The 13377-nt window shown below is 37.6% G+C and overlaps 1 protein-coding gene across 1 annotated transcript in view; it reads right to left on the bottom strand.

Moving 5' to 3' along the window:
- LOC107047696 (otoferlin) overlaps positions 1-13377 on the bottom strand; it is a 40004-nt gene that overhangs the window by 21937 nt on the left and 4690 nt on the right. The window contains exons 5-16 of the mRNA XM_015270495.1: positions 12626-12815; positions 10803-11008; positions 7995-8163; positions 7341-7534; positions 5200-5514; positions 3555-3881; positions 3358-3474; positions 1904-2038; positions 1651-1812; positions 1300-1569; positions 742-949; positions 458-684 (exon numbers count right to left, since the gene is read on the bottom strand). Coding sequence (XP_015125981.1) covers positions 458-684; positions 742-949; positions 1300-1569; positions 1651-1812; positions 1904-2038; positions 3358-3474; positions 3555-3881; positions 5200-5514; positions 7341-7534; positions 7995-8163; positions 10803-11008; positions 12626-12815 — 2520 coding nt within the window. The remainder of the gene's footprint in view (positions 1-457; positions 685-741; positions 950-1299; positions 1570-1650; positions 1813-1903; positions 2039-3357; positions 3475-3554; positions 3882-5199; positions 5515-7340; positions 7535-7994; positions 8164-10802; positions 11009-12625; positions 12816-13377) is intronic.

Genomic DNA, 13377 nt, shown 5'->3' with positions numbered 1-13377 from the left:
GGGGGGGGGGGGGGCAAAGCGATGTGAAAAAAAATAATATTCGTCACGCGGTCGTAATGTACTATGTCCTTGTGACTCGTGTATCATGTCCTTGTGACGCAAATAATTATTTTCGAATACGCACGCTCCACGTCCGCAAAATGCCACTTTTTGTGATATTCGGTGGTTTTTCCCTTAAATGTTGGTGATTTTAATGTTAGTCACCCTGAACGTCGCTATCGGCCGCTGACGACCCAACAAGATCTTCTTAATTCCCAATTCTCGGCACTTTTCTTCCTTGAGGAGGAAAAAATAAGATGTGAGGGTTAAATTACATGGGAGGGGAATGATATTCGTTGGAAACGATGATGTCTGTGCTCGCGGATAATGAGACAGATATAGATAGAGCGAGTGTGACCACCCCGAGGGAACGAAATATACGTAATACATATTTCATGATATTTCTCATGAAAAGTACCTCTAGAGATGCGAAATACTTGCTCCACCAGTCGTAGCTCTCGTCCCCGTCATTTCCATAATTCACATTCTCGTGTTTGCCATCCCTTTTATTATTGGGGATAAATGGCTTGAGTAGGGTCAAGAGTTTCCTTATTCCAGAGTGATTGTTCTCACTGGAAATCCTCTTATAACTTATCAAACCTTTCTTCTCGTCTTTCTCAGTATCGTAATCGATTGGAAGGGGAACTGAAAAGTTTCAGTGCTGATTTATCTGGGAAATTGGTAAGGGCTAATCAAATTTACAAACTACTGTGGGACTCTGCCTCTTCGATGATGAATTGTGCTCGCCGTAGATCTGAGAAATGTAATCCTCCTCGGGAATCATTTTTCTCAGGAATATATGAGCGGTGGGGATTATGTAGACGCCCGCGTATTTGAAGCATCCAAATCCGCGAGAATCGAATACTTTGATGGTTATTGGGGGATAGTAGATATCTTTCTCTGGTAAATCCTGGGGGGTGGAGACGAACAGAAGTCAATTTGACTCAGATACATCATGATATCAATACAAAACAATTGGCATTCGCCCCATTTTTCTTCTAACACTGTAAGCCCTCCCTTGATAGTCTCAGAAGGAAGAATTACAGAATAAATGAAGTAATAGTCAAGCGAAATTTCATTCTAGATATTTTTTACTTTTCATCGAGGGAAAAAAAACAGAAAGAGTGATGAATTTTTGTGGCTTGCTCTAGATAGTTTACGGACGATTTTTTCAAAAATTCCCGAGTGAATGAATGAAATTTCCAAGAACATCACGTTAAATCCGGAATGTTTTCCTCTATGAAATCAATCCCACCATACCAAGTCAATCATAAAATGATTCTCCTCAAAATTGCTGAACTTCTTCACATTGTCCATAACCTCAGACCTGACAAAAACTCCGCCGCACTCGAGCACAACCCTGGGCTTATTAACTTTGGTACAGTTGATCTTCCTCAAGTCCCTAACCCCCCAGAATATCACCTCCAGCCTGTGGCTCCTCATCGCAGGTCTCACATCGTCAGGTAAATTATAAATTTTCTCCTCCTCAGATGCATTCAATGGTACATCCACAACCTCGTCATCTCCAGTCTGAAGAGGTATGTAATTATTTTCAAGCTGTTCTAACCCACATTCGGAATATTACCGTATCTCTCAAAGGTAGAATCTCACCTCGATGAGTTCAAAGGCAGCGAGTATGCTGCCTTGAAAATCCCTCTGGGTCTTCAGCTTGTGCCATGCTAGAGTCGGTGGGAATTCAGGGGGTGAGTATGTTTCATCCTTCAGCTTTACAACTGGGGTGGCAATGCATCTGCCGCAGTACTCCTTCGAGCCCTGTTCAATTTCAAAGCCCCCGAGAATGATAAGAATGCGAAGATTCCTCGCTTTTCACCATTTTTTTTTGTCTTTTCACTCGGAAACTCACACATAAGTCCCAGTCAAACGCCTCCATCACTACTTTCGGGGGGCGATATTTGATGTCCTCAGTCGAGCCGTACAATTCGATAGGAGGAAGCACTAGAGTCTCATCCCACACGGGCGCAAGGCTTTGCTTAACGTACTGTGAAAACAAAATCTTCTGTCAAAAACCAGCGGAGGGAGGAAGAAGTGTTGATTGTCAGGAACATTTTTTTCTCTGTTGATATCCCTAAAAGATTACATCTAAATTCTAGTAAACGTGGTCCGTGTTGGCCTTTCAATTACAGTAAAAGTTAAAATATTGCAACAAGAAAGCGACTTCTCGAACAAAGCCAAATAGTTTTTAAAAAGTATTGAATAAATTGACTGAACTACACTGTTAAAAATTTTCGTCTGAATTTTCCATGCCAAATTCCGGAAGTTTTTATCGTGTTCAAGTTCCACTGAAAATTCAATCTACTTGTGAAACTTCCATCTCATTCCCACTGAAAACTCATAAATTTTGGTGGATTCAACTTGAAACGTCAAACGTCAGAACCATTTTTTCCTTAAATATGATTCAATGTTACTCTCATGAGATTTACTATCATATCTGCGATGAAATTTCGAAAAAATTCTAGCAGTGTAGACTTGATTTGAGAAACCACTTTCTTGTCATAAACAAATTATCCTCGTCTTTGGGACAAGTACACATTCTCTTGACGAAAGCATTTCCTTCTCACTGTAAGATATTTATTCTCGTCAGTTGTCGAGCCATGAGTTGGATAAAAATTACCTCGAAAATCGTGACAAATTTTACTACACGAATAGCAATTGTGGAGCAAAATGTAATGAAGTGAAAAAATACTGGTTTTTAGTGGATATCTTACTTGGTAAAAAAATTTAAAAAAACTTAGTAAAAAAATAAATGGATGCAAAAATCATCCGCCTGTTGAGAAAAATTTGAGAGATGCACGGAAGTGAGTTTTTACAAAACGGAACGGTAAAAATTATTCTCCGTTATAGAAAAATTATACGAAAAATTGGAGCAATTATTCACGTTCACTCCCTAACAGAAATTTTACAGTGTTAGTACAAATCACCCTCACGTGTAGTAAATTTTGCCGGGCCAACGGAGTAAAATTCACCATTAATCTCGCACTTTTTCTCCTATTCAAGGTGAAAAAATACTGGAAATCGAGTTTGCTCCAGGGTTACTTGACTTGTTTGGTAATTTTTCTCCAACTTTCTGCACCGTGTGAAGACATACTGATAAAAAATGTTGTTTTTTTCATTCAAGTACCTCATCACTTATATGATGATTCAATTTCACCCAGTTGTTTTGAAATTGATTCACAACTCATCACTAATTGGTAAAATGCGCATCGAAATTGCGAATCGATGCAGCAGTAATCATGATACATGCGGTATACAGCAATCATCTACTCTCTACCTCTTCACCGATAAAAAATAGTGATTTACCTTAGTGGTTGCAGTATATCCATGGAATATTACTCGAATTAATGGGTCCATCAAACCCGAGGAGTCCATTCCAGGATCGAAACGGCCTTGAAAAATGTGTGCGCGCAGCTGGAACTTCTGCATTAAAAATAAGGTTCCCCAGAATTTATGAATATATACTCCCCGGACTCTCTCAATATCAGTCATTGTTACTTAACCGATATAACGTTGTACTCCAAGATTCGAGGAAACGGTTCAGCACTCGTGATGCATTCAACATCATACCCGGAGGGGATTGAGCTCCAGCAGGCTGCGGAATACTTGGCATTACCGAGCCAAAGGAATATTTCTATCTTGCAGGCACTGTAGTCACTCAACTCTTCCTCGTCTCCACTACTCTTCATAAACAAATTGATTCGTTGTCCGCATTTTGAGCCACGGGACGTCTCATCCTCGGAATAAATAATTTCACAAGCGGATAAACGTGCCATTGCTACGCGCCGCGTGCCAGCAATCATCCAAATGAAAACATCCGGAAATGCATGCTGCGGCTGATCAATAAATTTTATCGTAAGTGTTGCGAATCGCCTATCGATAATCTTTTTCTCCCCCCAAGACAGCGAAATGACGTCACGCTGACTTGGAATTATGGTTAGTCAGGGTGAGATGAACATTTGAATTTATTAACGAATGGCACACGGTGTTGGAAAAAGATGGAAATTTCACTCGGAGAGAACAGTTGGATAAAAATCGAGGGGCTGGCCACTCCTCAATCGGGTGGCTCAGTGATTTGCAGAATGGGATAATTTCCTGTGATTTCTTGAATGATTTCTGTGATTTCCCAATAAGAATTGAAACTCATGATTTCTTTTGATTTTTCATGATTTCCATGATTTCACTGGGTTTCACTTTCATCGATGATTTTTAATTATTTCATAAATCCCCTGATTTCTTAATGACTTATACTAATTTCCGATAATTTGCAGAAGTCATTAGAAATCACTATCGGCAGTGGAAATCGCTCGATTTCCAATGATTTCTGGTGATTTCTTCCTTGATTTGCAATCGAGTGGTCAATGATTTCCCCAAGTGACCAGCCCCCTGATAAAAATTGCTTCGAAAATCGTGACAAATTTTACTATACGAATGATAATCGTGAAGCGAAATGTAATTCAGTGAAAAAATAGTGGTTTTTAGTGGGTATCTTACAATTTTCTCTGTAAAAAAATACATCTATGGATGCAAAAATTATCCTCCTATTTAGTAAAATTTCCCACACCGGCAGAGGATTGTTTGTTTTGCACCCCTCTGAAGGTCACGGAGACGGACAGAAGTGAATTTTACCAAACGGGTTCGGTAAAAGTCATTCTCCGTTACAGAAAAATTATACGAAAAATTGGAGCAATTATTCACGTTCACTGGGATAATTTTTGATGGGATATAGGGTAAATTTTACTGTTTCGATACAAATCATCATCACGTTTAGTAAATTTTCCCGGGTTAACGGAGTAAAATTTTTAAGTTTATTACAGGTCTCGTTGATATTTCCATGAAATTCTTAATTTTCAATCACGAAATTCCTTAAAATTTCAGTGAAACTAGAATGTCATGAGAATTTCCGTAAAGTTCCAAAAAATTTCAACAGTGTATGGGGATTGGTATCTTTTGAAGTGGCCTGAAAGTCGAACTATTACATATAATTTCAACCCCCGATTTTTTCATTAATTTCTAATTCTTCCCCATTTATTCCGTCCATAGAATCCCACGCAATCGAAAAAAATTGTTCTACCCTAAACTTGTGAATTTCAGCTGGCCATCTTTCCCAGACTTCCTCAAATTCAACATGAATCAATGATAACTTACGTCTTTAGAGATTTCCCGGAGTTTGTGCAGATATTTGTAAGCATGAATGACAGCCATTCTGAGGTAATTATTGTTGGCAAGCTGTCCATTGACTCTAATCATCCTGAGAATACTCTCGACACATTCCCGGCACAGATTAACCCGATGCCTGTCCAATTTCGTGGTGCCACCATCATCATCGTATTTCGCTGCATCCAATATGTGCAAATACTGCATACAGTAACGTTTCAACGACCCAATTATGCCATTATAAGCCTCATACGCTGTGCTGTTCTCAACAGCAATGAGCGACTCTAATTTCGCAAGCTCGTCCTCCTGCAAATTCCCCCTTTCATTAGTCTCAACATCTCTCTGCAATAAGTATCACCGGGAATAGCGGGCTAACCACACAGTGCAGAAACGAGCGAAGAAGGAGAAAATAATGAGTCAAGTTATTTGAATTGTGTGACAACTGGGTCAACCCCACTGGGCCATTGAAAAATGAAACTCATCACTTGTTTTTAATGACGGCAAATGATTAAATTATTACGGGCACCATATACTTCACGAGTTTCTTTATGAATTCGAGATAATACTGGCTAGAATAATCCCTGGAGATCATTTTGAAGACATTTCTCCACAAGTTCATTCGTGTTTCCGCCTTCTGTATCTTTTTCTTTTCACAGCGTAATGTCTCCCCAGCCAATGCTCGAAATTCATGCACCAGAAGAGAACGAATTATGGGAGAAAAAAAATTCAAATATCCTCGAGGTTCTTATCGTGGTTTTATTCAAATCCATGAGGGAATTGCCGCGCGAGCTTTTGTTTCAATTACTCGCTTTCATTCTTTTCTGGTGCATTTTCAGTGAAACGAACAGTTTTTGGTAATCCAAGTGCCGGCCTGCAGTTCCGTAAGGATCACACTGCAGATTTGGGGATTTTCAATTATCCAAATTTCCAATTGAATTGCGATAGAAGGATTTGTACAAATTACATTGTTCCATTTTTTTTTTCAAATCAATTCGTATAAATAAATTATACAAGTTGTTTAAAATTTCTTACACCAATTTGTTCTATCATAGGAGCGATTTTCAGGAGCTTTTTGTATATGAATTAATTTATTACGAATTAAGAAAAACTCCGTTTGAAATTCAATTATTTTACCAATTATTTTACAAGAAAAATAAGCAGGGGCCAGCGAGCATATGAGCATGTCACTTATACTGATTTAATGCTTTCTTCACCATCAATAAATTGATGGTATACTTTCGAATGGTTTCACCATAATAATTTTTTTTCACTCTTGGATATTTCTCCCCATTTTTGCAATTTGTGCCTTTCTCGCCCCCCGTCCAAACTCTTTCCAACCTCCGGTATCGCATTTGCTGAAGATTTGAGGAAAATCTAAGTTCGGGGAAAATCTGACCAGATAAAGTCATCCCTGCTGAGACTCCTAATTTACTTTCCGAAATTACATTAAATGAAACATTACACTAAATTAAAGAAAAACCGAAAAACGGAAATATTTCACAAGTTACAAGTTACAGTTTTTACAAGTTTGCGAGGAGAGGTATGCACATTTTGATTGATTAAGATAGAAGACATAGAGACGAATATTTTAAAAAGAAAGTTGAAATCGATTGGGTAGTTCCTGAATTTTCGTTGTTATCTACATAAAAATTACTGGACTGGAAGGGTAAAATTTATTATGCGTCAGGATAAAATTTCGCTTACGTAGAATAAAATTGGATCATCATATATTAATTTTAACTAAATTTCGGGATAGAAATTAAGAAACGATGACTCATGATACACTTTTATAGAACGGTGGGGTAATTTTCACGAGACATCACGAGACAATACTTCGAAGGAATTGTCTCGTTCTCAGTGAACAAAAAAACCGAGATTTTGCATTGAAAAATACGAAAAACTTGGGAGCGACATGAGATAAATTGACCCGGAGTCATCACACGGGGATTCAATACTGCGTATTTCGAGACTGACACGAGACCAAAGATTTCCATGTTCTTTGAGGTCGAGACCATCTCTCCAAAGTATAGTCTCGTGAAGTCTCTCGCGGCATCACTATTCGGGAGCAAAATGTTGAAGTACTTGGTTATTTTTCACGGGAAACAATTTCATTCAATCCCCAGCTGACTCACCAAAAAATTGACTATAAACATGAGACTGTTGGTGTTTGATACTCTCCATTCCAAGTTTGGCCACCAGGATTTTACGTACATACAGGGCTTACTCGATCCAAGTGGTAGGTAATTAAACTTGCCATCTGTCGTGGCCGTTAATCTTGATTCAGTGTGGCTCACAAAATCCACTCGCTGTTCGAGTATCACATCGTCTAGAATATAGCAAGAAGTAAATACTCCACATTACGTAGGCAGTGCTATAAATTCATAGGCGCAGGGAATAAAGTTTATGGAGATGTGTAGCTGCTGTGGTATGCGATAAAAGTAAGGGGCTGCGGTCATATATAAAAAAATGGGAGATGATAAGAGAGATTATGAAAAGGATTCCAGAATCCTGCGTTGAATTAACTCCGCCGGGAGCCTCGGCATTTCGCTCTTAAGTGCTTTTATTCCAAGTTTCACTCACATAAGCCAGATACTTTCCCCCAAATCCCAAGCCCATTTCCCAGAGTCTTGGGTCGAGATTATATCCCACGTCTGCTTACCGGTGCACAGGGTAGATACATTCTACATTCCCTTGTATATGTAACGAGACTCATCCCTCTATCGACGGAAATCCCTGGAGTAGTTAACTCCATTTGGGTCTGTAATAGATTTAAAACGCATGCTCACCTGCCAGTCCATCGCTGTTGGAAATGTTGTGGGGGAAAACACGACTGCCGGCATTTCCAAAATTAATCTCGAAACTCACTGACTTCATCAGAAATCTGCAGCGATCAATCATACATACGTCGTAAATTATACCCACTAGGAGGTACTCCTCCGTCGCCCAGAGAATCTTCTGCAATTGAGAAATCGACCGTATTTCGGTGAATTTCGGTGTTTTTAATAATTCACACGTAGATAAAATTTGGAGAAAAATTACTGTAGTGTTAAAAACTTTTGGATGAATTTTTTGGCACATTTTTCAGAAATTTTTATCACATGTTAATGCCACCGAATTCAGAATTTCAGGGAAAAATCAATAAAAACTGTAAATTTCAGTTCATTTAGTCTCTGAAAAGTAATAGAAGTCAGAAAAATTTGGATAAACATATTAATGACTTCTCAATTAATTAAAAATTGCGGAATTCCCAACTCAATGCCTAATTCAACCATGAATTTTTGAAATTTGCAATTTTTCAAAGATTTCACAATATAGGTCAATTTCTTTCATTATTTTTATTTCATTCCTTTTTTCGTTTTTTTTTTTTTTCATTAAGAAAATCAAACAAAAAAACTTAGAAAATTTGAGCCAGGAAACTCAACGGAAAATATCTCAATAAGTTGTATAGAAAAATCTAATTTTAATGAATGAAGGAAAGGCAATTGGTCGGGAAGTTATTGGTTTGATCGGTCATAGGTCACACCCAGTCCAACCCACTCGCAATGGGAGCGAGCGCAGCAAGCGACCAACAATCCAATCGAATTTTTAAATTTTGAATTACATTGAAGTTGTAAGGAAATCTGAAATTCAGTAAATTTATCTCCCACAATTTTGCTATCTGCCTTCGAGAAATAAATTATTTCGAGAAATTAATTGAAAACTGACTAATAGTGGAAATTAACTCAAAACATTTTACAGCTTCGCCACTGAAATCATTACTTTATTAAAGTTCACTCCTTAATTTTTCCTGACATATTCTCCATGACAATGAAAAAATTCTGAGGCACCCGAATTTGAATTCGGTCGGAATATTGTAATCATCAAATTTGAATAAACGGTGGCAGTGAAATAGTTGTGATTAATTATTGCCATGATCTTCGACATTTTAGATTACTGACGATTTGTGGAACCGGACGGGGGAATTTGAATAAACACTGTGATTATTATTCACTGGATCGTGAGTCTTTTCCAAAGCCTACCCCACTCCACGGCGCAGTGTGTCAGTGGTTTATACAGAATCGCGTGACCCTCTGTACTGGTGTCATTATTTCTCCTCAAGATAAGTGGTCTATTACGTTAATGCAATTATACGCTATGATATACTGAGCTCTTTGCCGAATGGAGTGAGAGGGTTCTGATGAGGAATACACCGGGGAGATGGGTGGGGAGTATTTCAATACTAATGATTCGTGGGGTTTTTCCTCGATGACAATCCAGAGGAGGGGTCTGTGCTTTTCCATGAATTTAATGTAATTTTCTAATGTGAGTACGGTAGAGGCTTCGTATATGATACCTTAGGGACAGTAGGAGAGTGGACTTCCGGGAACTCCTATGCCCCCACTATGCGCGCCCACAGAGACGAGGAAAATAGGGATCACAAGCAGAGAATTTTTTTACAAAAATTCTAATACGGGAAAGGAGGCGCAAAGTGACGCCAGGGAAAAATTCTAGTGCCGGCACCAGACATTTTATTGGGGAAAACGTGAATTTTTCCCCGCATTTCTGTAAAAATTTCACAGAAATCCCCAGATATTTTAATAGAAATACCAAGAAATTTTACCTTAACGGGACTAGAATTTTTCACAGCCGGTGGATTGTAATTTTTTTCAATATTCGTACTAGAATTTTTCTAGAAAATTTCTCTCCGTGGCAGTGGATTTCAAATAAGATCCCTCGCTCGTTGCGCCCGAAATCAATGAAATTGTCATTTTTATTGAATGAATATCGATAACTAATCAATTTATATGTGTTTAATGTTTTGAATTTGTATCGCTCGCGTTCCCTTTTTTCTCTAAACATAACCCCGCATGATAGAATGGCAGCTGGTGTTGGTGGATTGTTGGTGGACTCGAGAATAATCCGAGAGAAATGTTCAGTAAAAATTACGGAACTCACAGTTCGCTCACTGATTACGGAACCGACTCAGAAAATTTACGTGACGGTATCGTAATTTTTCACTGGAGATTCAGGTAAAAATTACGTCACAGTTCCGTCAAATTTTCTACAACCACATTGCGCTCCGGAATTACGGAAAAAATATGTAATTTTTATTGAACATTTCTCTCCGTGAAATTTCCAGATAAACAAATTGACAAAAAACTATCTAGATTACATTCGAAAGGTAATCCAATCGGGTCTTGAGTCAAAAACTATCCATTCTGTCCATCTCTAATTCTGAAAGAGATCACCTGGGTGGTATGGAATTAAATAAAACAATAATCCTCATAATATAATAATGAAATTATTCCTCCGATCGAGAATACAATTGACGACAAATTATTGATGGATTTATATAGTCAATGCGGGATTATCCGTTCCGATGAGATATCCCCGGCAAAAAATATATTCCATCGATTTCAATTTTACTTCCTCCACCATCCACTATATTATTCATTACAAAAATCCTTGGGGATTTGACGGTGCACGTGGCCGTCCCCAGGGTGTGTAATGAAGTCCAGTAAGCCGTTGAAAAATTGATGCAACTCATCGCATCACAGGGAATTGATTTGTCGTTATCGATAATTCCCCCGGTTTTTGTTGAAAATATTCCTTGCCTCCATAATTGGCGTAGCTGGCTCAACATCAACTCCAGCACCTCCAGACATCCCTGGATCATCAATTTCCGTCTTGAGCGAAAGAAGCACTCTGCCTCGATAAATGGGTCGTACAGTCTGACACTTGCCACGGCAACGGCACTCATCTCCACTCGCATCGTTGCCGTATAGGTGGATGAATGATGGGCCGTATGTTGGTAAAAATCCTGGAAACAACACGGAGAAAAAAATGGAAAAAAAATTACCGTGTAGCTCGGAAAAATGACTTCATTTTGACGAATCCGGAAAAAGTGACGTGTGATACCGGAGGTAAATTTTGTAGGATTTTGGAGGTAAATCCGAGAAAAATTCCTGTAACGCACGGTAAAAATTCCGATGCTGGCACGAGGATTTTTCCGGAGAGTTGAGTTTTCACAAGATTTTAATAGTTTATTGCCAATTTATACAAAAATAGGTGTTTCTCTCTTATTTACGTACCAAAAGGTCCGAAATTTTCACAGTTTACTCATTTCAGTGTTCAAAATCGAAATTTGGAGGTTCCAAACCCATGACGTTTTTTGTGGAATATCTCATATATAATATGTATTTTTGTTACTTTTTTCGCAAAATAACTCGAATGGTTTGAGTGCTCCAGATTAAAGAAAAAAAATTCAAAAGCTTGAACAACTTCAAGTAATCCTTTTTCATAAAGTTGATTGACAATGAATGATTGTTTTGATTGTTAACTTTTTATTCGGTTTGCGATCGGTTGATGGATCAATCAATGATTTCCATGACTACGAGGATGTTATTGTGCGTTATAGTGCTCACTTGACGTAGGTCGCGCGCGACAGCGCGCATGATTGCCTAGTTCTTTATGAAAAAAATTACGATTGAAGGCCTGAGTAGATTTTCTTTCGAACGTGATCTTGATTTTTTTTTTATTTTGATAATTTGAAATGATCTCCAGATGCTATTCAGTTTACATAGCCCTGAAGTCTCCAAAAATTACGATTGTACAATCAAAAAAACGTTAAAAAAAAAGCTGAACATTTTCAAAGAGCGTTTTTGAATAATATTGGGAAATAAACCCAATAGTGAGGAAATTGCAAATTAATAATTTGATGTATCTAATGGCTGTTAAGTCGTCATTTGTCACAGTAGTTAATGGCTGTCAGATCGTTAATTACCATGATAAATTATGTATTCACTCTTTCCTCTCTATCGGACTTATTTCTTAATCTTTATTAAAAATGCTCTTTGAAAATGTTCATTTTTTTATATTTTTATTTTTTTATTGTACAAGCATAATTTTTAGGAACTACTTGATAAAATCCAATGGAAAATGTGATATATTTAACATTATGAAGATGGAAAAACAATCGAGATAACGTTCGAAAGATAATCCACACTGATGGAAAGGATTAGTTATTGTTAACGAATGGATTTAGTTGGAGACGAGGGTCTATTTGGTTTCTTTTGGTTCATTCGTTAATAGTTAAGGAATCTCGTTTTGAATAAATAAATCAGTCTATAAGTGCACCTGGGCCTGAAAAAGAAATTATTTTGGAGCACGCAATTCAAATTCCGCAATGCAAGTGAAAAATTGGATGATCTAACAAAATCGTGGAATTCCGTTCAGTAACAAATCCGGAAAATCGCTAGGATATCCTCAAAGTGGAAAAAATTTTCCACTCATGGGTTTCCCCATCATCTGCATTTCAATTTTCTTCAGCGATTTCATTTCAACCAATTTTGCGGTACTACTTGATGCTCCACTATTCTTCCACTTTTATATGCAACAATTTTCGTTGAACGTGAGAAAGAAAAATGAAATGACTCACCGTATTCACCAGAATTTGATAGCCTAGCAAGGTTGAGCATGTGAGTGGCAAGTGCTGTGGAATTGCAGCCGTGAACTTTGTCTTTTACGGCAATTCTTACACGATGGGATAGCGGTGGAAACAGTTCCCGGAATACGATTCTCTCGTTGAAACGTGGAGTATACGTGCACTTGTAAGAGCTTGTCTCACCCTCGATAAGAAAGATTTATAAAAATGCATCGACTATCGTAGGAATTTGATCATAAAATTTTCACCTATTTCACGACAATTTAAAGTGAAGCTCTTAGAGAAAAATTGAATTTACATGGGAAGTTGAGTAGTAATTTTCAGAAGGGTGATATTGAATTCGATTTAAGGTTTTAGGCGAAAAAATTCATGAAATTTCAGATTTCTCTGATAGGGTAAACAGATCAATTTCTGGGGGTTAGTTTCTGGACGATTTCAACTTGGATTGAATATATCATAAATAGAATGAAAATCGTACTGATTATTCCACCTTTCAATAATATTATTCGTATATAATCATGTGATCAATTATTTTTTCTATTGATCGACATTTAATGAATGAAAAAGTATGGCCCAGTCGTCCAGAAATTAGGGGTTCCGGCTGCATTCAACTATTTCTTAATTTAATTATTCTTTGTTTTGTTATTTTCACTTCAAATAATTTTTTTCTGCTAATTAAAACATTCTTGAAGGTATGAAAGCCACCATATCCCCATTTAGGTGATTCTTTTATTTTAGACCTTACT

The sequence above is a fragment of the Diachasma alloeum genome, unplaced genomic scaffold, assembly GCF_001412515.2.
Source record: "Diachasma alloeum isolate Michigan unplaced genomic scaffold, Dall2.0 Dall_scaffold_78908, whole genome shotgun sequence".
In the NCBI taxonomy this organism is placed as follows: Eukaryota; Metazoa; Arthropoda; class Insecta; order Hymenoptera; family Braconidae; genus Diachasma; species Diachasma alloeum.
Note: the sequence above shows the minus strand (reverse complement) of the source record. Positions and strands in the feature narration are given on the sequence as shown.